Below are 25,437 nucleotides of genomic sequence, written 5' to 3' on the forward strand. Positions count from 1 at the left end.
CTGGCAGGGGCAATCAATATCTTCTCTTTGCCAACCAAAAATAACTCAAGCCCAGAGGACAGACTGAGACACTGATTAGAGCACAAAGCAGCTGGCAAAGAAGCAGCAACAGAAGTAAAAAAGGAGGAAAGCACTGAGATGGGTGGTTTTGCATGTTGGGTGAAAAGCTATTTATATTTAATTGGGCATCATGCCTCAGTGGCTGCCTCTGCTGTAAAGAAAAGTACCTGAGAAGCAATAAATAAAAAATTTAAAGAGAATCTAAGTGCAAACGTAGACTCAGTAGGAGTTTTCCAACTCATTACTTCTGACAGGGATTCGCTGCCAGTATTCTAGAGCGACCTTCCACTTTGCTGGTTTGTTAAATACGTGCTCCTTAACTTTGTTAGTCAAATGCCAGGGATTGTTTCTGTTTTACAAGTATGCAAATCCAAACTCTTCTCACTTCAGTTTGCTGCTGTGTGATTACGAAGTACAGTTTGTGTTTATCAAAATTACGCAGTAGGCTTAGCCAGATACCTTACAAGGCTTCTCAATGGCACCTAGTCTCTGGAACAGCCATGAAGTATTTCTGGATAGAATAAGGCATACAAGACAGCAAGAAAATCAATCGCACATAAAATCTGCTAACTGTTGGCTGCAATTTAAGAGGACACTGTCAGGTTAAATATGTTTTCTTTTAAAAAGTCCTATCTATTTTTATTTTTATTAATAACACCTGAAAGTATCAAAGGAACATTTATCTACGGAAAAAACAACCAACCACCACATTTCTGTGAAAATTTTGTACCTACTATTGTCACAAGTACACCTAAGATTACTGAAAGAGGTTAGAGAAAAAAAATTCTCTATTTTTTAATTTGTTCACTTTGTGCGTTTGACAGCATTTTGTGCAGAATCATTTCAATGTCTTTGCTGCTTGAGAGAAAACAATTTTTTTTAAAAACATGCCATGAAAATTGGTAAAAGAATGTAGGGAACGCGCGTTGTTTGGCAATCAGACTAGATTTCACGTCAATGCTGCCCCCCTTTAAAACTGGGTTTTTAAAACCCAAATTACTTTTAAATCATATATGTTGATTGGTCTCAGTTTTCACTTCACTAAGCTTGGACAATGAAAACAGATTGTGTTTGTTTTGCTCTTATTTTGGAGCGCCTGCATTCTAGTAGTTAGAGCACTGAGGAGGAGTCAGGACACAGATTCTATTTCTGGCTCTGCCATCATGTTGATGTGTGACCTTTGGTGTGTCACGTATGTCGGTGCCTCAGTTTCCCCCTCTGGGATTGTGAGAATTCATTAGCTAATATTTGGAAAGTGTTTGAACATAAGCACTATATACCGTGAATGCTGTACAGTATTATCATCATCAGTCAATTTCACTTTCCGGTTCTTGAGTATTACCACAATGCTTCAATGTTTGGGCTGCACATGCTGCAAGAGAATGGTTACATCAAAAATATCAAATAGTTTCCCCCGGAATTAAAAACAAAAACTCCAAAATCTAAGCATAAATACGGACACATTTCTGTCACTCAGGTTTTATACTTTTTTTTAAAAAAACAAAATCAAAGGTTGGAGCTTTCTATCAACCTAGGAGTCATAGGCGCTGACTACATGGGTGCTCCGGGGCTGGAGCACCCACAGGGAAAAATTAGTGGGTCCCTGCTCCTCTGCCTACCTCCCAGCGCATCCCACCCAGCCGCTGCCAAACAGCTGTTTGTCCGCTCCGGGAAGGGGGGGGGGGCGGAAGAGTGGGAATGCGGTGCGCTCAGGGGAAGAGGTGGGGCCGGGGATTTGGGGAAGGAGTCGGAATAGGGGCAGGGAGGGGGCGGAGTTGGGTGGGGACTTTGGGGAAAGGGTTGGAATGGAGGCAGGGTCTCGTGGAAGGGGTGGAGTCAGGGCGGGGCCGAGGCCAGAGAGGGGTTGAGCACCCATCGGCGGGAGCAGAAGTCGGCGCCTATGCTAGCAGTGTCTCTAATGTGACTCGTGGCAAATGCTAGGGGAGCTGGGAGTCAAACAGAAGATGTTGCTATGCCAGCGGAAGTGTATAAACGTAACACTCCTATGTTTGGGAGTGGTGTGAAGAACATGGTGGGTTCTAGCAACAAGACTTTGCTAACCCTGTGGCTAAGGTTTCCGAGTGGCCATTCTTCTCCTGGCCATGACTGATTCTCAGCAGCAGGGCAATTACAGAGAGACACTCTGTGTGAAGAACTTATTTCACGTGAAACGCTCATTTATGCAGCACAGAAATCCCAAAATAGAAAATATACAAATCCAGGCTAAAATTAGTTTCTTATAAAAATGCATCATTTTCATAGCATGCTGTCACTTAGCACAGTGGCATTTAATAATGTGCACGCTTGAACTCCCTCTTCATATTCCACTAGCCGCTACTTCGTCTCCTGCAGTGGGACAGGTTGCCCTGTGCACTTCAGAGACCATGGCAAGTTGAAGATGCTGCCGTATCCAGCAGTCAGTGTCCTTTTTGACTAACTGCAGAGGCAGAGCTTTCACTCCTGAGGCCCAAAGAATGGCCACTTGCCCATTCTGGGGGATCCCTTAGCCAACACTTACATTAAGTATTTGTGGACAAGAACAAGTTGCCCATACAAAATGTAGCTCTCCATGGGCCTGATCCCAAGAGATGCTGAAAGTCTGATTAACATCCACAGCTACTAATGAAGTCAACAGGGACTGTGAATGCTCAGCACCTCTCAGGAGAAGGCCCCTCTTGTTAGTTACTTTTTAAAGGGCTTCCTCTCAAGGAAGGCTAAGAAACACCCAGATAGTTTCTAATGACTTGTCCCAAGAATACCAATTCCAATGGTCCCATGAGTAGCTTTCTAGAGAGGGAACCATGTGTTTCTGGGTGTTCTCCTGCCCTCCAACGTGACTCACAAGCAGAGCTAGGTTTTGAGGACGTCTCCATATAGCAACTCTTGTGCTGTTTAATGAGTTCTAATTCCATTCGCTCCCAATGGCAAGAATGTTGTTTCCTCTCTGGAAATGCCAATAGATCAGAAGGAAAGAAACAACTCATTAGCTCTGCCCCTTCACCATTAGCCAAAACTAGCAATCAGGATAACTTCTTCCGCGAACTGGTGTCCACATCACAAAAACCACCATGCATCTAGGAGTGAATGGGCATTCCATTCCCACCTGCTGCCCAGAAGTGGGCTTTCCGGGTATAGTAGTGGCAGTGGGAGGTGGAGGCAGGGTGCATAAAGCTTGCAGCGCCACTTCAACTGCTGTGTGGACAAACAGAAGGCAGTCTCCACTGTACCAATGACAAGCATTAAAATCACATACGAAACTAAAGCAGCAACAGAATCAGCTAACAGCAGATGCTTACCCCTAACAAAGGCACTTGTACTGGCATATTAAGCCATAGCAAGAGAGAAGAGGATAACACCGTGCAGTCTATACCACTCTTCTCCTCATGTTATTGGGATGTCCTCTGGAATCATGAAGCTGGAAACAGCTGTTCCCATGTCAACACATTGGGGTATGTGTGGGGAAGGTGGGATTTGAGGTGGGGGTGAAAGAGTTGAAACTACATTTTCAGAATCCCTATTTACAATTCCAGATCTATTTATATGATAAAAACAGTAAATATTAAATGATCCTCTTTCAGAAGAGCCTTTTATATCCACTCAGCTATGAAGCCCAAAACTATTACCGTAAATCCATGGGAGAAGGATGTGTGTGCTGTAAAACAATTTTGTGATGTATTCTTGTTATACTCGTCCTCTAGTCTAAAACGTGCTTTGGTCTAATCTGAAGATGCTGCGCAGAAGAACTTCAGTTAAACTGGGAGGAGAGTCTGTCCCTTCCCAAGGTTGGCTGGTCTCTCTTCTCTCTGACACAGAGTACCTCAGCGTCCCCTGTAGCAGTTTTGTGTCCTTCATGCTTTCAACCATCCATGTCCGTGAATTTTCTCTTCCTGTAATTCTGCACCAGGCTGGATGCTGTGATCTGAGAAGCCTGCCCCTTCTCCCAGCACTGAAAGTCATTCAGCCCTTTCTGGCCAGCTCGAAACAACGCTCGTTCCAGCTCATCCAGCCGTGCCACCAGTGCAGAGGTGTCCTCATTGTAGGCATTCTGGGAGGAGTCCATGATGCGACGGAAACGGCCAATAAATGTCTAAGGGAGAGAAGCAGAATTACCAATGGCTAAGGAAGATTCTTCTTGAACTCAGGTGCTAGAGGCCTTTGCTTACGGAGCTGAAAGATCCAGGGTTCTAGTCCCTATGCTGTCTGTATGTACGCAGCCAAGGATTTGTTTTGGGCTAGCACCTGACTGCTGGTACTGAGCTCGACGTACTCAAGGATAAGCTTAACCTAACTGGGGTGGATGGATGAGTATACAAAATCCTGGCTAGAAAGTATGTGTATCACTGGGTGGAATTAGTTTTGGTCAAGCGTGATTGTTGCCTTCTAGTGGCTGGCCAAGAGAGGCTACTAAAACATAATACAACTATAATTCCACCTCCATTCAAGTGGGAGAAGTCACTGGTTTTGGAGCAGGGGGCCTTGCTCGGCTGCAGGCCATTAATCTGTGGTCATGAAGGAAAAAGGGTTAAACTCTTGATAATCTTTGGAAATTGGGTTTAAGATTACTTGGGAAACTATGCTTTTAGAAGCACCAGTCTCAAAATATGACTGGGTTTTATTTATTATTTCTAGTATATGCATTTATTTGGCATCTAAAACTTTGGTATTTGGGTGCTCTACAAGCACCAAATAGAGACTTTCAAACTCTCAGTGAGCGCTCTGAAATTTAGTCACACATTTCATTTACACTTCTTTGAACGTTAGTTTATTTATGCCATGATCTACAAAACCCAACTCATTAACAGGGAGGAGGGACACTGTGGTGAGGCAGATCCTCACTCCAGTCAGGAAGGGGTTAAAGAGCTCTTCTAGGCACAATCAGCACCCAGCCCAGCACACCAGCGAAGCCTGTCAAGCCTGGAGATGAGCAGGTCCTTACAGGGGAGTATCCCTGCTCAGGGCAATGTGGCACTCAGAGGAAAGCAGAGCCCCCGAGGCTCACAGCACAGGGGCTGCTTATGAATCTCTGCCAACCTGACCCTCTGGTACGGTAAAAGGACCATCTTTACCTTGTTTATTTTCTATTACAGTCCCAGGCACTCAGCCTGAGCCCCTCAGACAATTAAGACCCTAGACTCCCCCCACTCTCTTCACAGAGACTATTTAACTTTTGCCTTGTAGAGAACAATGGGGTGAGCCTGTACTGCAGGATTATTGTTTGCCTTTTTTGTTTTGGATGCTGTTATACCAAGAAGTGAGCATGTAGGTGGGGGAGCAGCGTCCCTTAGATATACAACGAGAGGACTAAACGCTGCACTCCGAACCAACAAAATCGTGATGCGTACAGCCAGAGAAGGATATCTGGGACCAAAGAGGCGCACCCTCTCACCCCAATGGGATGCTCCAGAGGTACAATCTCTGACAGATGCTTTGCATATTCTGTTACTAAGAAGTGATGCATCAAAGTGGTTCCTCTTCTAGGTGACATCATGTTCCTTGTACAAAACTCACAGGACCAAATTCGGCTCCTGGATGAATACATGTGAATCTTATTGAATTTTCTGGTATCTGAATATGCACATCTGAGGCCAGAGGGCCTGATCTTGCAGTCCTTACTCAAGCTAAAATCATGTTTTTACATGTTGTTTACAGCAAAGTTGCAGGAAATATGGAGGAGGCAGCAGCAAAGAAAAAGGAAACCAAATCTACCAAAGGAACTAGATTTGGTTCAAATACTTGCCTGCAGTATAGTCTGAGCTATCTCTGGATTCTCTGGATTGTCAAAATTCAGGAGCTGGGAGCCAAAGCCATAGTAGTATGGCCCCATTTTATGCAGATCAACCACATTGGCATCAGCACTGAACACTGTCCGCCAGCCTTCCTTGTAAATCTTGGGCAGTTCCACTGAAAGTATCCTCCGTTTGTTGTCATACAACCCTTTTGCTAGCCACAGGGGTATTTCCACCTTTGAACCCTGCATTCACACAACAGAAACACCCCACACCCCCCAAAAAAATAGGTAAATGAACTCCGATCAGGATAACAAATAAACATGAGACTCAGATGAATACTGAAGTTTCACAAGGGCGTGATTTTATTTCAGTCTACAATAGTGGAAACTAATGTAAATCATAGATTTTTGGTTGTCACTGGCGAAGTCCGTAGGCATGAAATTTATGTTAGAATGAGTGCCAAAGTATGAGGCACAGAAAGACAGCTGCATGTGTAACATGTATATATAAATAAAAAACAATATTGCAGTGTAAGGAAATTTACAAGGAGAGTCCCTGATCCTGCAGACACTTTCACATATGTCCGGTGGCACCTCAAAGACTAACAGATTTATTTGGGCATAAGCTTTCGTGGGTAAAAAACCCTCACTTTGAGGTTTTTTACCCACGAAAGCTTATGCCCAAATAAATCTGTTAGTCTTTGAGGTGGCACCAGACTCCTTGTTGTTTTTGTGGATACAGACTAACACGGCTACCCCCTGATACTTTTCACATACACCTCTACCCCGATAGAACACAACCTGATATAACACGAATTCGGATATAACGCGGTAAAGCAGCGCTCCGGGGTGGCGGGGCTGCGCACTCCGGCGGATCAAAGCAAGTTCGATATAATGCGGTTTCACCTATAACGCGGTAAGATTTTTTGGCTCCTGAGGACAGTGTTATATCAGGGTAGAGGTGTATGTGCAACTTTGCTCATGTGATTCCTCGCAATAGGATTACTCCGGGAAGTAATTTTACACATACAATTTATTTGCAGGGCACGGTCCCTAGACAATAACCAGAATTTAAACTAAACAGCTACCCAACAGTAACTACATTCCCTACCAAAAATTCTCACTTCACTACAATATTTAGTGGGCATAACATTGATAGGCCCTTAAAAAAATACCCCAGCCACAGTAATTGCATTAGTAAATGCATTCCACAGGCTGAGGGTATGCTGCATAAATAAGTACTTTCTGATAGTGGTTTGAAGCGATATTACCCTTTAGTTTCACTAAACAGCCCACAGATCTCAGATCAGACTAGGGGGTGGGGTAAGATGGGCCCACACAGAGCAGTTTGCAGCCCCTCTGGTCTTTAATGCAAACGGGCATAGAGTCTACTGCGATGTATTGCACCCAAGGCCAAACCTGCCCCCCCGAGGGTGAAATCCCGCCTTCGAGCAGAGACCTCCAGTCACCCCGCCCAACACCGAGCTCACGGGGCAGACTGCACTTCCCAGCATGCCCCGCTCCACCCCTCAGCTCAGCCCTCGGGCAGAGACCCCGGGTCTCCTCATGCCCGAGCCCCGGCGGGCAGATGCAACGCGCAGCTCCCGCCCGCCGGTCTGTCACGTGGCCAGGCCCGGTGGCTGCCGGGAGCTGTAGTCCCCGGCGGCGGGTTACCTCAGGGATGCCGTCGCTCTGGCCGGCGCCCGCGCCCTTGCCCAGCACGGCAGCCAGGCGGGGCACGGCAGCCTCCACGCGCCCCGGTAGCTTCTCCTGGGACATCAGGATGTCTTCCAGCGAGAGGAAATTCTCCTCAGGCCCCAGCCCGGGCCCCACTGGGAAATAGGCTTCGGCCATGGCGGGGCGGCGGCGCGCTCCAACCCCGCGGCTCCCGCTCAGCCGCTGCCAGGCAGAAGCAGCCGCTAGGCCAGGGAACGGACAACGCGCATGCGTCCCTTTCGCCCCAGGCGAGAGCAATCGAGGGGAGAGGGTGTGCGCGTGCGCGTGCGCGCACGTGCCATCAGTCCCACGCTGCAAAGAGCCACGATGGGGGCCTGTGCCGCTGGGAGTTGCAACTTGCGAGGCCAACGGTGTGGCACCCCGGCCCTGCCCGCTGGGGGAGGGGCGCTGCTTCCCGACCCCGCCTGATGGGGGGGGTCTCCTCCCCCGCGGGTGCTGCACCCCCGCCCCGCCCTGCCCGATGGATCGTTGCGGGCGGCGCGAGCAGGGGCTGGCGGGGGCGCGTGCTGCCTCATGACCCTAGCGGGGGCGGCCGGTAACCGACAGCGCCGCGGCGTCGAAGCGCGGGGCCGGGGCCCGGGCCCAACGGGAGGCGGAGCATGTGAGGGTGAGGCCCCCTGCGGTCAGTAGGGGGCTAGGAGGGGGAGCTCCCCTCGGACGGGGGGACCCCCCAATACTCAGTGATGTGCTTAGGGGCCCCCAATACTCAGTGATGTGCCTGGGGGACCCCCAATACTCAGTGATGTGCTTAGAGGCCCCCAATACTCTGATGTGCCTGGGGGACCCCCCAATACTCAGTGGTGTGCTTAGGGGGCCCCCAATACTCAGTGGTGTGCTTAGGGGGCCCCCAATACTCAGTGGTGTGCTTAGGGGGCCCCCAATACTCAGTGGTGTGCCTGGGGGACCCCCCAATACTCAGTGGTGTGCTGCAAAGACACAGTGTATAACAGCTTTAATTCTAAACCAAACGGACCCACTGCTCCCTGCTCCCCCCCATCACCAGCTCTGCCCCTCCCATTGCACCCAGCCTGGCCCCTGGGGACACCAGCCGCCCTCTGGGGATACCAGGCCCCTGGCTCTTCCCAATGCCCACATCCCTTCCCCCCGCCCCCCCCGGTCCAGACGGGCAGTTTGCATTTGGGTTGAATCCAGCCTTGGTCTGGGACAGGTTGAGTCGTGATGTCATGAAATGCCTGCATGAGACAACGCCACCCCCTTGCCGTGGCGTAATAACATTGCACTGGCAGGAGGTAGTGTTCAGGCTAACCTCCAACAGCCCTGCATGCAGGACCACTCCGGTGAAATCAGGACAGCCATGTAAAAGCCCGGCCTCTTGGGAACCTCTCGCTCCACTACAAAGTTGTGAAGAAAGGACCTGGGAATGACATGGTGCACCGAAGAGTTCGTCGTGCTGTACAGACACGTAGGAAGACAGTCCCTGCCCCAAAGAAGTTACAGTTTGTTTAGATTTTTAAACTCTAGGGAGAAATTCTGGCAAAATTCTCATTGACTTTAATGGGACCAGATTTTCATCCCTAGTGAATTTAAATTAAAACTAAAAACATATAATTCAGAAGCTTTAGACTGCTCTGTCTAATTTGATGGCAGATCTGTTCAGTGGAGCTGGTTGGCATGAGAACATACCTCCATCCCATAAACTGTACTGGCTTCCCTGATGCAAGTTATTTTTAATTTAACGTAAAGCCTTCTGGCCTAGAATCTCAAAGGTATTTAGGCGCCTCACTCCCATGGGAGTGAAGTGTCTCAATACCTTTGAGGATCTGGGCGTGATTTGGCATTTGTCTGTTTTAAAGTGTGGCCATCTCCTGTGTGATGGCTGAAATCAGCTGGAGTGTTTTTGCTGACTGTCTAAGATCTTGATGCAGGCAGTTCTTGGTTGGAAGGTCCCTGTCTGTGGAACTTTCTCATTCAGGCAGGTGTCAGATCTTGAATTTGTTAACCTTCAGCATGTTGTGCTAGGCTCATCTTTTCAGCTAAGCCTTTGCCGACTGGATCTAACCAGAGGCACTGGGACAGGTTCACACGGATGCAACCCAGGTAGTGGGTTGCTGACAGCAGAAAGTCAGCCTGGAGAAGGGGCATAGTGGTACAAACCATCCTTGCCTCTCTTTCCTTCCCTATCAGAACCCTAGAGGAGAGCACCTGTGATATCACAACTGCCTGTATTTGAGGTTTGAATCTTTTCTTCAGTGCAGCCACTCTGACAGGCACAGGGGAGCTGCAAATTGCACTCCATTATGCCCAGGGGGTGAATCTGGCCCTATCCACAAACTGTATGAAGACCACAGTGAGTATGAATTGGATCTGTGTGGTTAGGTATTCCTTTTTTTCTTTGGAGTGGAAACAAGGGTCATTTTGCTTAATAAGGGACATAATGAAAATCCAAACAAATTAATATCTGTGCTAATTAGGTTTAAGTAGATCTTAATGATCTCTGAATGCCAACGATTTAATTATTAAATTGTTTTCATGCAGAGGCAGAATATTGGATTTGAATTCAAATGCCACATTCGCTTTAGTGCTATAACTCAATAGACCAGAGATAATGCTTCTAGGTTAAAATCACACTCTTTGGGCCAGATTTTGATCTTGGGTAAACAAGTATAACTCCAGAGTAACTGCACTGATTTAACCGGAGTTACTCCAGACTTACATGGGTATAACTGAAAGCAGACTTCTTTTGTCCTTGTCTTGCTTGTTTAGAAATTTTAAAATGTTTTACATTTTATTTGGGAATTCATTTTTTTCTCTTTGCTTAATTAAACCTTGTTTGCCCTGCCTTTAATTGTGCACGTTGAGAAATAAAACAACTTCAAAACCCCTGTACTATTACTAAGCACAGTAATCTATAAGGTAACAGAGCATTTATATCATTGATAAATATTTTACTTTCCTTGTATCAGGGTTTATAGCTATGTTTATCAGTCTCTGCTCATACAAAGCTTTGAGTAGGTTTGAAAGAAACATGAGCATCGGTACACCCGTGGGAAATGGGGATTTGGGTTGTTCCCACAGTTTTTGATTACTTAAGCAGAATGATATTTTTGAAACTCACTCTGTTTCCCTTCCAACCAAAGACATAGTGGCAAATGGACCAGGAATGAATCAAAGGTATGGGGTGGGATTTTGAAAAACATTAAGCCGCTTTCAGTAGGAGTCAGGGCCTAATTCTCATCAACATTCTTGAAAATTCCATCCTGTTTTTAGTGTGGTCTGTATTAAAGTTGAAGGGTGGTAACTAATGTAGCCAAAACCAGACTAATCTGAAAAAAAGCCTGAACAGAAGAACAATATAGGGAATACTGTGATCATAAGACTTTTTCAATACATTTTAATGAACACTGGCTCATGATGATTTAGCCATGAATTGCAATATTTCTCCCTAGTGGTTTAAAAATTGACAGCCTCAGATTCAGTGTGAAAGACTGGTGGCTCTCATCCTCTCTTTGAAATGTAGCTTTAAGTTTAGGTCTATATTTGGTCCCCCATTGAATTTGTCAGAGATTGACTTTTCATTGATTTTGAGCCTCTCCGATTGTACCACTCTTACAATTGAATACAGCCAAAGTTTTAGAGTAAACTTGGCTTGGATCCATGAAAAATATATGGCCCCAAATAGGTTCATATATTTATGGGATCAGATTAGCAAAATGTGGGGAGCTTTTCAAACATGGGTCCTAGCCTGTCACACCTCCCCCAACCTCCACCTTTGATTCTGGTTTAATCTGGCATGGCTTGTTGAAAGAGTGAGTGGGGAAGTTGAGTCTGCTCCGTGGAATGGATCACCCAGCTGACCGTTTTTTGTGCAGAGGGTTGGGATTCTGTATGCCACTCTTTGTTTTACTGGGAAAAATAATAATGGAAATGTATAGATTGAACTGGGATTATAAAAAGTGTGTGTGATTATTTCCCATGAACACTTGTTTTTTTATCATCTTTTGAGGGGTGAAATCAGTCATTGCACTTGCCAACTAAAAATCTACATTTGAATCTTTCAAGATTTCCCTTTAAAAATTCATATATATCAAAAAGAGAAAGAATAAAGGAAGAGATTTTGCAGTTCATGACTAACTCCCCGGTCAATGTCACTTTTTTCATTACTTTTACATTCTTATGATCACAGTGTTCTCCATGGAGCCCTCTGCTCAAGCTGGTTTCAGGCTGGTTTGATATTGTTTTGACTGTGTTAATTTCCACACTTTTATTTTGATCAAAATCAAACCTGCTAAAACAGCCAAATTTGCAACACTTTGTTAAATCTTGTATTATCTATTTTGTTCAAGGAAAATGTCATCAAAAGTTTTTTTTAAAGTACAAAATGTTGGGCTAAGAATACACACTTGGATTATTTACTCATTGCTTAGATACCATGGTAATAGGAGCTATACAAAAAACATAGGTAGATAAAAAGTAACAGTTTTTTGTGAACTCCAGTATGCTGAAGTTGTGAAAATCCAAATGAACCTGATTTGTTAGTTAGCTGAGTAGAAAGGACATACACAGACCAAAGAGCAGAAGGAATATCTGCACACGTGTATGCGAATATGACACCCATACTTTGCCAGTTTTAGAAAGTCTCAGGTACATTAAATCTTTGCAACAATGCAATGCACAACTGAAGGGCAAAAACCAACACCAGAAAAAAGATTCACATAAAAATGAAAAGGTCAACATTTTGTCTTTTCCCCTAGTAAGATTTCAAGTTTTCATCCATTGTACAGAAAACAGTTGTTATATTTCAGATAGAAGTCTTAAATATTGTCCTTGATTTGTGATGAGACAGAAAAATTTTGGAATAATTTTATTTCCATCCTTGCACATTTTCCAGAGGGCTGGTATAACAGATTTCAAGAGTCCTTTTTAAAGGACAGTTTTGGATGAAGAGTCTAATTGACAAGACTGGACTAAAAAAAAAATCCCTGTTTAATCGGGTCATAGGAACAACGTCTTTGTGCTGAAAATGGACGTTTGCAGAGATTGTGAAAAGGGAGGATTGTACAAATGGAGTCATCTCTTTTTATAGGGTTTGGAATCAAAATGTCCGGAAAGAGAAAAAAGAAAATTAATATTTCCATCAATCCCGAGATGCCTCAGCCTGAAATGAATGATACTGAAGTGAGACAAGACGACCCAGAGAGACTGAGGTACAGGGCAAACACAAAGATAAAGGAATCACATAATTTCAAAGAACACTCTTATACTTATTACAGGACTACTCTGAGGCCATATCTACATTGCAGGTGCTACAAGTGGCACAGGAGCAGTGCTGCTGCTATGCCGCTGTAGTGTAGACCTTTCCTACAGTGACGGAAGGGGTTTTTTAGGGCTGTCAAGTGATTAAAACAATTAGTTGTGATTAATCGCACAATTAAAAAGAATTAATCGCGATTAATCGTGCTGTTAAACAATAATAGAGTACTATTAATGAATTTTTTGGAGTTCATTGCGTGAGTTAACTGTGATTAATCGACAGCCCTAGTTTTTTTCATTGCTTTAGGTAATCTACCTCTCCCAGTGGCAGTAGCTAGGTCATTGGAAGAATGTTTCCGTCATCCTAGACATGTCTACGCTGTCGGTTAGGTTGGCATAGCAATGGCGCTCAGCAATGTGAATTTTTCACACCCCTGAGCACCACAGGTATGTGAACCTAACTGTTAAGTATAGACCAGGCCTGAGAATTGTGTCTCTGTATGCGTTGTAAGAAATGTTGGAATTCAGCTGCCAGGTCATGTTTTGTATAGTTTCCCCTTCCATGGGGAATCAAGAGGATAGGACACAGAAAACAGAGAAGGTGAAAGTCCATCTTACCATAAAGGTTATAAATGAGAAGTGATGCCCCACTGAAGAGGAGAGTAAAGTATTGCAGCAGTAAATACTGGCTGTTATGGGGCAAACTGAATCACCTGAGCTTATGGTAGTGAAACTGGGGGAAAAGCAGGCAGTATCCCATTTCTCTTGGTATTAATCTATATCCCCAAGATCTGGAATCCCAAATCTCCAGGTCAGGATTTCACCCTCTATCATAATGCATGGAATAGGGGTAATTGTGTGCACAGGTAATGCTCATGTCTGTTAGGGGTATGCATAAGGCTGCGAGTTTGTCATGGAGGTCACGGAAGTCACAGATTCCGTGACTTTTCATGACCTCCGTAACTTCTGCAGTGGCCCATGCAGCTGGCTCTGGGGCTGCCCGAGCAGCTCAGGCAGCTCCTGGGCCAGTTGCACTGGCCACTGCTGGGGAAGTCTTGGGCCGCCCCCGTCCCCCAGCAGCAGCAGGAGGAGTTTGGGAGTTGGAGGGGGCTGGGACGCGGGAGGGGGTGAGGGCTCTGGGTGGCGCTTACCTTGGGGGGGGGGCTCCCTGGAAGCGACAACAGGTCCCTCCCTCAGCTCCTAGCTCTGTGTGCTGCCTCCGTCCACAGGTACTGCCCCCATAGCACCCCCGAGGCTTCTGCACCCACAGCACTCCCCAGGCTGCCCCCCCGTGCACCCAGGGCGCCCCCTGGGCCGGCGCCCCTCCAGCATCCACGGTGCCCCCCGAGCAGCCCCCCCGGGCACCCCTCCTCCACGAGCACCCACGGCACTCCCAAGATTTAGTCGGGACAGGTCACGGGCTGTGAATTTTTGTTTACTGTCTGTGACCTGTCCATGACTTTTACTAAAAATACCTGTGACTAAAACGTAGCCTTAGGCTTGCACAGTTCTGAAGATCAGGGCCTTAGTGTTTGTCATGGGTGCTTTGAAGTTATAAGTTACTGTCACTATCCTTCAACCTGAAACTGTTCCAAATATTGGTTAAACCCATTTCTTTCCTTACTGGAACATTTGTTGATAGGAACAATTTGTGTTTCTTATTCAGCCTTGGGCTATGATGGGGGTAGCATAGTTGTAGCGACCAGACATATTGTATCCTCTGTGCCAGATTTTGCAACCCATATGTTGAGTAGGATTGACAGTACTTGTGGAAGTAGTTCCATTGGCTTCCATGGGATTACCTGTGGGAGTGAGTGCTGCTTCGCATGAATAAACATTGCAGAATCTGTCCCTCCTTGAGCAATTTAGCAGCTACTTCATTTCTTGGAGAAAAAGAAGGAAGCAAGACTAGGAGTCACTGCTGAAGCCTGGGTGAGAATAACAGCCTTTCTGCGGCTTTCTAGACACCTGCAAGGTCCATTAATAATGATTAAGACTTGTCATCCCCTAGATCCCCAAGCACTTTTCCCTGACAAAGGAGGAACACGTTTTACAGCTAGTGAAACAAACCAGGTCTTCTGAATTCTAGTCTAGGGTGGGGTCTTCTAGGCCACACTACCACCCTATGACATTACTGCCTTCTACGGTTGGCCTATAAGATTAGGACTTGCCTACATAGGAAGGAAGAATTCCATGCATCGCTACAGGCTGGGGACTGACTGGCTAAGCAGCAGTTCTGCAAAAAAAGACCTGGGGATTACAGTGGATGAGAAGCTGGATATGAGTCACCAGTGTGCCCCTGTTGCCAAGAAGGCTAATGGCATATTGGGCTGTATTAGTAGGAGCATTGCCAGCAGATCGAGGGAAGTGATTATTCCCCTCTATTCAGCACTGGTGAGGCCACACCTGGAGTATTGCATCCATTTTTGGTCCCCCAACTACAGAAGGGATGTGGACAAATTGGAGAGAGTCCAGCGGAGGGCAATGAAAATGATTAGGGGGCTGGGGCACATGACTTACGAGGAGAAGCTGAGGAAACTGGGCTTGTTTAGTCTGCAGAAGAGAAGAGTGAGGGGGGATTTGATAGCAGCCTTCAACTACCTGAAGGGGGGTTCCAAAGAGGATGGACCTCGGCTGTTCTCAGTGGTGGCAGATGACAGAACAAGAAGCAATGGTCTCAAGTTGCAGTGGGGGAGGTCTAGGTTGGATATTAGGAAATACTATTTCACTAGGAGGGTGGTGAAGCATTGGAATGGGTTACCTAGGGAGGTGGTGGAATCTCCATCCTTAGAGGTTTTTAAGGCCCGGCTTGACAAAGCCCTGGCTGGGATGATTTAGTTGGGGATTGGTCCTGCTTTGAGCAGGGGATTGGACTAGATGACCTCCTGAGGTCCCTTCCAACCCTGATATTCTATGTAGTTCATGGCAAGTTGGGTATAAATCTACTCTGCACTAGCCTGCCATGCACTAAGTGTCCATGTGGACCCTGCTAATATGCACTAAAATTTCCCCAGTACACTTTAATCTACTCCTGTTTCAACGCAGCATACTGCACAACTGAACTGTTAACGGACATCAGCAGGGTCCACATGGATGCTTAGCATGTAGGAGGCTAGAACAGGGTTGATTTACACCCAATCCAGCATGCCACGAACTAACTGTTCATGTAGACAAGCTCTTAATTTCAAAGTTTTCTAAGAAGCCACTGAAGAGGAAAATTAAAGTGAGAATATATTTGTCTTTCAGATACTACAGTTTCTATTGAAAACTAAATTTTCAATAAAAATGAAAATGGAAGCATTACAGTAATTCTTCGTTTTTTTTCCCCTTAGCTGTCATACGTTGTGTGAATCCCTATTATCGTATGGGAGTGGATTCAACAATTTTCAAGGCGTTTTTAACTGGTCTGTAGTCCTGTTGGTAAGTGGAAAATCACCAAGTAACGTAGACCGATAATAGATGTTTGATTAGTGTTTCTGACTTTAAACCCTTACAGGGAGGTGCTGAATAGATTAAACCTTTCATGATTTACTTGGTAATACTTACAAAAATGTTTGGTATTTCTTGTCTCAGCTCCTAAATTTAGAGCCAGCAGCTGTCACTTCTTTGTTGTACCAAGTCAGTAACTTTCCATTCTCTTTGTGTTCCTTTATGTATATCACTAACTCTTTGCAAGTATCTGCAGCTTAGAATTGTGGGGAAATGGTGGGTAAATGCATTTTTCCTTTAGGGAGAGGTTGATACAACATGAAGCCCTGTTTAATGTGGGTCAGCATATTTCTCTAGTAGATCCCAGTGAATCAGTGTGATTCCCCACAGTTTCAGACCCCTGAAGTCAATGGAATTTTGTGGGTGTAAATCTGGTGTAATGCCATGGAGAGCCAGACTCAATATATTTGTTTTGTTTGTTTTAGAGAGAGGACTTCTCTTCTTCCTAGAGAAGGAAAGCAAGCCTTGCTCAGCCAACTGAGCAAAGCAATCAGTCCTTTCCTCCATTTTCATCATTAGGGTTTAACACCCTCCCTCCCTGAAATTTGTCACCTCGCACAGCAGGCTTCTTGTAACTGATTCTCTTCTCACACCAGCTGTGCACAGATGTAACTCCATTATGGGGAGTGACTCCTGACTTACACCTTAGGAGAGAAGAATAAGATCTGTTGTCTTCCCTGGGATCTATTGAATAGATTGTGGGTTTTTTTCAAGCAGAATAAAACAAATGTCATCAAGAAATGTAAGAAATTGGAGTTGGTGATCAGTTTGGGAAAAAAGAGGCTATTCTCTTACATAAACTTGACTATTCTGAATGGACCCATCAGCTTCTTCTGAGCTACTTTGGCTTATTCTAATTAAAGGAAGCCAAAAGAATGCATTTGTCATCAACTTTTTGGTTTATGTAAAGCAAATTAGTACTTGCAGACTACAGGCAAGCTGTTTCCAGCCAATCTGAATGCTGATATTTTAAATGTGTTTTTCCATAGAACTCTGGTGAACTGTGTATGTTTCTTTACTCTAGGTCCTCACACATGTTCACATGAGCCTGGAGAATTTCATCAGGTAAGTATGTCACTAAAAAAGAAAAGCGGTGTTTCACAGTTCTGGGGAACTTGAATTCTTATTTGCAGGGGGAGTAGGCGTATATTGACTGAAGAGTCATTCTGTGATTAATCAGTAAACAACAAAAAAGAAATAACTGCATCAAATTTTCCCCTGAACACTATGACTGTGTCCCAGAATTGTTTGCTGGACAGGATGGCATAGTGGTCTAAGCTTCAGATTTCAAAATACCTAGATTCTCTAACCATGGTTTCAAATCCCAGCATGATTAACTCAGCCCTTCAGCCTTCAGTGGTGGATAAGTTAAGTTCCATGATGTTTACTAAATAATTTAGTCCTTAGAAACCTGTTTGCTCTGCCTGAACATTAACAATCCCATGGTATGTTTCAGACAAGTACAGGTTTGCCCTGCTGTCCTTGACCAAAATTCCTGGGCATCCCCCAGTCATGCTGGGCATCATTTGTCCACCTGATTGCTGCCTTCCACTGCCAAAGTAGCTGCATTTCTGGGCTGCTGTGTGGTTATAGGACCCTTCTTCTGGTGTCCAAGAGTGGGGAAGGATGCAAAGAATTTGCTTTACTGACTCCCTGTGTAGGGGCTGTCCCGAATCATATTGTGTAGAGCATGCAGCATCCTCATGTGTTCATCTGCCACGTAGACCCTATGCAGCCTCCAAGCCGGAGGATGCCCATGGCAGAATCTTGTCCATAATTTGTGAAATATTTTGGGATCCTTTGGAGTGAAAGATGCTACAGAAGTGTAAGACTAGATCTTCAGCTGGGGCTAATTGGTGCAAATCAATTGAACTCAATGGATCTACACCAATGTACACCCGCTGAGAATTTGGCCCGTATAATATGATTACTATCAGAACCAGCTCAGCAAGGCTATTTTGCATTACTGTAGGACCCTTATTTTATGAACTAATTGGGAACCGAAAATTTAATAAAATTCAAATCTGAAAATTACAGTAGGTACACTGCATACGTGAATGTAGTAATTGTTCAGTGAGTGTCCTTAATGAATGGTAACACATGTATACAGCATGCCTGATTTTTCTTTGGCCTGGTCTACACTAGGACTTTAATTCGGATTTAGCTGCCTTAATCCGAATTAACCCTTCACCCGTCCACACTACAGAGCCAGTTAATTCGAATTAAAGGGCCCTTTAAATCGATTTCTGTACTCCACCTCGACGAACGGAGTAGAGCCTAAATCGATTTTGTTAATTCGAATTAGGGTTAGTGTGGACGCACACCACCGAATTAATGTGGTTTAAAACCGAATTAAGGTGCTTAGTGTGGCCGCGCACAATCGAATTTATACAACCTGTTTCCCAAATTCGAATTATCTAAATTCGGATTAATCCTGTAGTGTAGACATACCCTTTGAGGGAACTGCCTTTCTTCGCTTCCAGATCTCTTAGTCTTTTCAAACCTATACAGCCGCTTGAACATTGGCTGAGGGATTGAAGTCACATTTGGCAGCAGAAAAAAGGTTCCTATAACTGGCCGTTCATAAAATCATGGTTCTACTGTATTTGGAAAAAACTTAACCTAGCAAAGGGGGAATGTAAACCAGGGGAACCAACTAACAGGTCCATCTGAAGAGGAGTGAAGCAGCATATGTTGCCCACAATCTCCACTTCTTTAGGAGACTCCGAACCTGTCAGTGCATCCTAGCAAGTGGGCAAGACTGGCTAGTGAGGGGGCAGGGCCAGAGTGCCAGGGAATGTGTGCTGATTTAATGCATCTTCTGGGCACATGCCACTTGCAAGGCTCCTGCAGAACCCTCACCAACATTTTACAACTGCTCCCTCTGGTGGAACCCCTGGGTGATGGTAAATTATAGTGTGTCTGCTGGAGCAGAGAGAGAATACGCGGGGATCGGATTTCAGTCCTCGAACCCAAAAGTTGGGGGAATCATGCTCTCCATTTTGAACAACTACAGTTGGGAGAGGTTTGGGGATTCAAGGTCTGGGGGAGCAAGTAGGAGAAATGACACAAGCATCTTTTCTGAGTTTGACAATTAGGTAGAAGTGTAGTAGCCATGGTTCTAAGTATCAAGCCATAGAGTTTCTGCACCACCTCACTGTTTTTCTCTCTCAGATATGGACTGCTATTCGACCCTGTAAAGATAATCTCCGTTTTCCTGAAAGACCCCTATAAGTGGCCAGCAGTATATCTCATTGCTGGTAAGATGACAGTGTGCAAATATCATTTGCTGAATACTTAATGGTGTCACTTTTGAATTTAACACCATCCCATGAAATATTTCTATAACAAATGTATTTTCTCTGCACTTTTCTGGATCACAAGCAGCGTCCAGTTTTATCATACAAACCCAGATGTGGATTTTTGGCAGGGTTTCAATCCCTGGTAGGAGAGGCAGCGCAGCTTCTGGTTTTCTCTTTTTTGCATATTTCCATATTTACGAGCAGCGTTAATGAAATCAAACAAAAGCACATTCAGTGAGAATGCCAAACCAAGGATGAACCTAGCTCAATTATTATGAGTGATGCTTTGAGACTTGGATTTTCCTAAAACAAGGTGTTAAAAATCTATCTCCTAGCAATGAAGTCTCAGGGCCAAATATACCAATGGTATAAGAAGCTGTAACTCCACTGGAGAAAGCAGAGTTGAATCCATTTACACCTATCATGAATTTTAGCTTCTAGGAGAGAGGCTTCAGAGGAAGAGTTTCTGTTCTATTCTATTGATTAGCCTGTTGTCCTCATCACCATAGTGTCTGAAGCCAGGTCTACACTAGGAATGCTTTGTTGGTATAGCTGTGCTGAGCATTATACAGGCAAAGTGCTGCTAGAATGGTCATAGTTTATAACCTGCGCTTTTGACAGTATGTTTTTTCTCAGGCCCCGGAGCAAAATACGGGTGAGGGTGAGAGTACGAGTCCCCCAAAAGTGCACTTTTGCCGGTATAACTACATCTGCAATAGGGGCTTTGCCAGGACAGCTATATTGGTCAGGGATCACACCTTTTCACACCCCTGACCAACATAGTTATGCCAGCAAAACGTTGTGGCCTGAGTGCCTTCCAGTGGTCCATTTAGCAACATGACTAACATCTATCACATGTGACTTGTTCTCTCTCTCCCCCAGGGGAGATTTGTGTGTGCAATGGAGTGCTTTGTTTTGGTAGGGTTTTGTTTGAGTTTTAAAATGTCTATGCTGGTCTGTGTTAGTGTTAGAGAAGGCAGGTCAGAGGAGTGCACCTGGTACATGGAGCAGAAGGTGGGGAGGTTTGTGATGGTCTTTGGTTCCTGGGGGAGTTTGTTCCACAGTCTGGGACCAGCCCCCTTATGGTAGCAAGTTTAATTATCATTCCATCAGAATCAAAGCTCTGATTTCCCTAATGTGAGTGAGGTCAGTAGTTAGTACAATTGATCGGATTCTGCAGCTACTGTGCATGCACAGTTCCTATTAACTTCAGAATGGCTGTATATCTTAAACCTTCCTGATTTACAGAGCAGTTTGCTGCCTCTTTCCCAGCAAGTGCAGATACGCAGAAATAGTGAGCAGTTTTAAAAATGCTAATCATTTAAAAAATCTAAATCAGCTCTGAAAATAAAGATCTGATACAATTACCCCACACTCCAGCAGGATGCTGCGGAAAACAGCATGGAATTCAAGTGGATTTTGGCTTTAAGTGTTGGTGGTGGTTTTCACTGTAGAGCACAGGAAAAGAGATACTCAGCTCCTTGTTATTAATGAGAACTGCACATCTCATTCCCCACATATGGCACTAAAAATTTAACCATATGGTGCTTGTTGTTTTACATTTTCCCTTCAGCTTCATTATATTTTTTCATATAACGCACACTCAACCTGTGGAACTCCTTGCCAGAGGATGTTGTGAAGGCCAAGACTATAACAGGGTTCAAAAAAGAACTAGATAAGTTCATGGAGGATAGGTGCATCAATGGCTATTAGCCAGGATGGGCAGGAATGGTGTCCCTAGCCTCTGTTTGCCAGAAGCTGGGAATGGGCAACAGGGGATGGATCACTTGATGATTGTCTGTTCTGTTCATTCACTCTGGGGCACGTGGCATTGGGCACTGTCAGAAGACAGGATACTGGGCTAGATGGACTTTGGTCTGACCCAGTATGGCCGTTCTTATGTTCGTATATTTACTCAAGGGTGAGGAAGTGATGATATTCTGCTCAGACTCTGTCCTCAAGACAAGAATAGGTGGATGTTTCTCCTAACATCATTAGCTATAAAATAGTTAACCGTATTGAGTTTAAACTGTCCTTGTCAGGTATCAAAGTTAACATCTCATTGAGATGAATGAGAACAGCTCACACCCCTCTTGGCACTAACTGCTGGAACACCTCATGCAAAGTCCAGTTTTGGACAAAAGATCTAAGAGGGGTTGTAGGAAAAGACATTTTCCCTTCCCCAACCCAGCCAGTTGATGCTGAGCAGCTGCATAGCCACTTCAATAGCCCATGTGCTTTAATAACAACTGGGGCCCATGTGCCTTCCTAAGTGAGCAGTTTAGAACTGTCCATATAGTAGCTGCTCTCTATGCCACTCTTCTACATGACCTCTGTCACACCACATTCCACTGCATGCTGTCCCTATCCTTGCAGGGAACCACAGTTGTTCCACAGTTTGTTTAGGGCCTTCCACTTCTGTGGAGCAGTGTTTAGCATTTAGCCCTGGGAGCTATGCTTTCATTCTGCCTGAAGTGTCATCTTGGTGTTGGATCACATTCAGAACAGCATATTCACAGCCAGAAGGGCTAGAAACATCCTTTTAAAACATGAAAGCTTCCATTCTGCTGAAACTTGTAGATCTCCAGAAAAGTTCTAGTAGAACATGTCACTGCCCACCAGTTGAGTCCTACCCGTGCACTTACTTACCATAGATGTGTTTTGATACAGATTTATTTCCTGATGTTTTATTATTTTTCTTCCTTTCAGCCTCTGTTTTGTTTGCACTTCCTGCAGTTTTTATAGAAAGGTATTTAAGAAAGGTAGGTGAACTGGTTGTTTGCTATGCATTGTGCTTGCTCTCTGTAATGATATTTCTGACTGAACACTTCTTGTTATGGATCTACTGGGAGAAGTGAAATACCCATAAGCCATTATTGATTGTAAAGAACATTAGTAGCAAAGTAGCACAGTTTAATGCACTCATGCATTTCAGCTTTGGAGATCAAGAGTCAAATTTAGATTTGGTCACCAGTAAAATGAGTTATGTGGCCTCAGTCTGGCTAGCTTTTTATCAGCCCTAAACTACCACACAGTTGGCACAACTCTCAGTCTTTGAGTCGGAGACTGGAGTTGAAATATATCTTGGAGGCTAAGATGGTTGGTCTTTGGTAGAGGTATATGGAAGAAGCTTGCAACATTTCTAGTTTTCCTTTCTGTCCAGCACTTTCATGAGCAGTAAATTCGCCAAAAACATCCTGATTTAGAAAGCACTTTAGTGATAAGGCCAAAGAATCACTGGTTATGCTGTAACATTATTATCCTTTGTAGGTTCGTGGCTCTGAAAGCATTGGTTTGGTGTTGCAGTCAGTTAATCTCTTTTTACTGGTAACATTCCCAGCTGTGATGGTTTATAGAATGCAAGCCATAACTCCAGGTGAGAGACGCTTGTTTTGTGCTAGAAGTACTTATGGCCAGCACTATAATGTAATGTGCAGTTTGTCACACAACAGGTGTGTTTGTCTTCAGGTGGGAGGAGAAGGGAAGGGCTGCTGGCTGCAATATATTGTTTTTAAAATTCAATATGACAAAGTATTTAAAAGTGTATAGGACAGTCTTGGTAATTCAGTATCATGTGGTCTCTGAACAGTGCCACAGAACAACAGGCATTAAAATTCTGACTTTGACATCTCGAAGTTCTTTTAGTAATGTACATGCATGTTCATCTGACTTGTTTGGCATGCAGAATATAAAAAGACAATTCTTCAAGATATTCTATCCTTCTGTTCCAAGTGTTCTGTTCCCTGGCCCCTTTGTACATGTGTGTAGCTTCTGTCAGGGATGATGATGATAAGTCTGTGTACCAAGAGGTGTCGGGAGTCCCAGTTCTCCTCTCTCAAAGTTTATGATGTTAACAGAAACCTTTGTTGGTCTATAGCCTCATATAATACATGGATGCTTGTACAGTAGATTATTAGGTCATCTATCCCAAATTCTAATTTAAAGCACTGTTCCCACAAGTAGACGTATTTTTAAAATATATTTTAGGAAATGTATATTCAATTTTTGTGTACTTGTTTATATTCCTTTTCCCAATATAGCTGTGCGTAAATATGTCATCTTTATAAAAACCTGCTCATTCTGGCAAATGTATCCTTCAGTGTCCCAGTCTGGCACCAGGTCACTTCCATTGTAGTGACCTGTGATGTTTTAAAACACTGGATTGTGACTTCAGTGAGGTAATCTGGCTGAAGGAGATGGCTGATTATCAAGGTGAAAGCTGCTGTTTACATACACACAGGAAGGAATTACGTAAAGGCCTACATTTGGGACCCAGAGGCCTGCAAATGGACATACAAGTGAGCCTAATTTGTGGTGCAAAGGACCAGTTAAATGCACAGCTAGTCATTTGAGTGTGCAGTCACCCAGTTTGCATATGCACGTATGTGATAATTACAAGTGCTACCTGTGTGCGCACTAGTGAACCTGGAGTTCTGAAACTTGGGCACTGAATGTACATAGCAGGTTAACCAATTTGCTAAACTATCATATTGTTTATAATTTCCCTGGAGGTAGCTGGCAATTCTTTCAACAAATAACCAAGCAGAAAAAGTACTTTTTGCTTTGAACACATTGGGTATGTATAGTAATGCAATAGCAATAGCTCCATCTGCTGAAACAAATAGTAAATCATTGGAAACTCCAGATGTCACAGCCAAGTGAATTCCTACCCATAACTCCCAACACTGTTAGTATGCCATGACACCTTCATGTCTTGCATGCTCTGTTTAATAATACACCAAACAAACAAAAATCTGTATTCAGATTTTTGAGGGTAAATGTGTGCGGTGGGTGATAGTGTTACTTCAATCAAGTGAACTGATGAGTGACAATAAATAAAGAAGCTCTCTCAAAATTTGGAGTGTCACTTAGTTTTGCGGTGTGCAGATTAATGATGTAACACCATCATCTGATGTAACTAATATGATATGGCTACATCACTAGGGAGAAGGAAACCATATTAAACCATATTTAAAGAGGCTTTCTCTGCCATGCTTTATAATTTTAACTACTAACATTGTTTGCCATTAAAAAGTCACAGGTACAGCAGTTATTTCCTATACTAAATCTAGAGAGAGCCTATGGTATCTCTGGTATCACTGTGTGGTAACATGCTGACATATGCTTTCTTTTCAATGGTCACTTCTGTTACCAACCTCCTGATTCACAGCTTTGCCTGGTTTAAGGATTGATCCACCCTCCCGGGGCAGTGCGGTTTACGCTGTGCTTCTCTATAGGAGCAAGGCCCCTTTCGCTATAGGGGGGCTTCACAGTGGGGGAGAGCTGGCAGTGTGCCCACTGCTGCTATCCAGCAGTTTTAATCTCTAGGGGGCTCTTGGAGCCTCTCTGGCAGAGGCTTCAGTGGGGATGTACTGAGCCAGGACATCTCTTGGCTGACTTGCCATGCCCTCTCCCTGTCCATGGGTTGCCCACCTTTGGGGCTACGTTGGCTCTTGTGGGCTTTGTGACAACTTCTCTAGGCAGAATATCTGCTGCCAGGGCCCTCTGCCAAAGTCGGTGCCAGCAGAAAATTGGTCCCAAGGTGTGTATAGATTTAAAGGACACTCAAGCAGTCAAGTGTCATTGGGCACCTCGTTGTAATGAGAAGGAATTAGTTTGCAAATCTATTTTATGGATGCATTAGGCAGGCTGCATAGATAGACTGATATCCTTTATCTAATTAGCAAAGACAACGTCGTTGTACTAAGTCTGTGTGTTTGGGAAGAAAAGATAAACTGAACCTGGAACTACCACAACAGGTTATTTTCTCTCTTGTTTCTTAGCTGGAGGGTTGCTGACCATGTTTGTGTATATCATCATTGCCCTGAAACTGTTCTCCTACTATCAGGTGAATCGCTGGTATAGGGAGGGAACCCCCAGACCAGTCAGAGGAACTTCCAGAATGCAAGG

At 44.4% G+C, this 25,437-nt stretch overlaps 2 protein-coding genes across 11 annotated transcripts in view; one reads left to right on the forward strand and one right to left on the reverse strand.

The window, feature by feature from the left end:
• Positions 1-1,897: 1,897 nt before the first annotated feature.
• On the reverse strand, positions 1,898-7,739 carry GINS3 (GINS complex subunit 3). 2 transcript variants are annotated; one of them, XM_024201283.3, is made up of 3 exons: positions 7,463-7,736; positions 5,798-6,031; positions 1,898-4,147 (listed from the first exon to the last, which is right to left on the reverse strand). In XM_024201283.3, exons 1-3 carry the CDS (start codon positions 7,640-7,642, stop codon positions 3,917-3,919), a joined length of 645 nt encoding a protein of 214 aa, XP_024057051.1. In that variant the 5' UTR covers positions 7,643-7,736; the 3' UTR covers positions 1,898-3,916. The 2 variants fall into 2 exon arrangements, with proteins under 2 accessions (XP_024057051.1, XP_024057052.1); XM_024201284.3 differs by lacking the exon at positions 5,798-6,031 and having other exon boundaries at positions 7,463-7,739.
• A 50-nt stretch (positions 7,740-7,789) lies between these two features.
• The window catches only part of LOC112107529 (diacylglycerol O-acyltransferase 1-like), a 38,290-nt gene continuing 20,642 nt past the window's right edge, over positions 7,790-25,437 (forward strand). For 3 of the 9 annotated variants that reach the window (XM_024201277.1, XM_029911797.1, XM_029911796.1), the window contains exons 1-7: positions 9,841-12,690; positions 16,069-16,156; positions 17,250-17,290; positions 19,400-19,485; positions 22,237-22,289; positions 22,798-22,903; positions 25,311-25,436. In XM_024201277.1, the coding sequence (XP_024057045.1) occupies positions 12,548-12,690; positions 16,069-16,156; positions 17,250-17,290; positions 19,400-19,485; positions 22,237-22,289; positions 22,798-22,903; positions 25,311-25,436 (643 nt within the window). In that variant the 5' untranslated portion in view covers positions 9,841-12,547. The other 6 variants (XM_029911798.1, XM_029911799.1, XM_024201282.1 and 3 more) reach the window with 5 other exon arrangements.

Source organism: Terrapene carolina, unplaced genomic scaffold (genome assembly GCF_002925995.2).
Source record: "Terrapene carolina triunguis isolate 2854851 unplaced genomic scaffold, T_m_triunguis-2.0 Scaffold130, whole genome shotgun sequence".
NCBI classification, from domain to species: Eukaryota; Metazoa; Chordata; order Testudines; family Emydidae; genus Terrapene; species Terrapene triunguis.

Excerpts from the sequence above, each read along its gene's own strand:
- GINS3 (XM_024201283.3), bottom strand. The coding sequence starts at position 7,642 with ATGGCCGAAGCCTATTTCCCAGTGGGGCCCGGGCTGGGGCCTGAGGAG. Across the intron at positions 6,032-7,462 it reads AGAGCGACGGCATCCCTGAG|GGTTCAAAGGTGGAAATACC; the intron begins GTAACCCGCCGC and ends GTGTGAATGCAG. Across the intron at positions 4,148-5,797 it reads TAGCTCAGACTATACTGCAG|ACATTTATTGGCCGTTTCCG; the intron begins GCAAGTATTTGA and ends TCTCTCCCTTAG.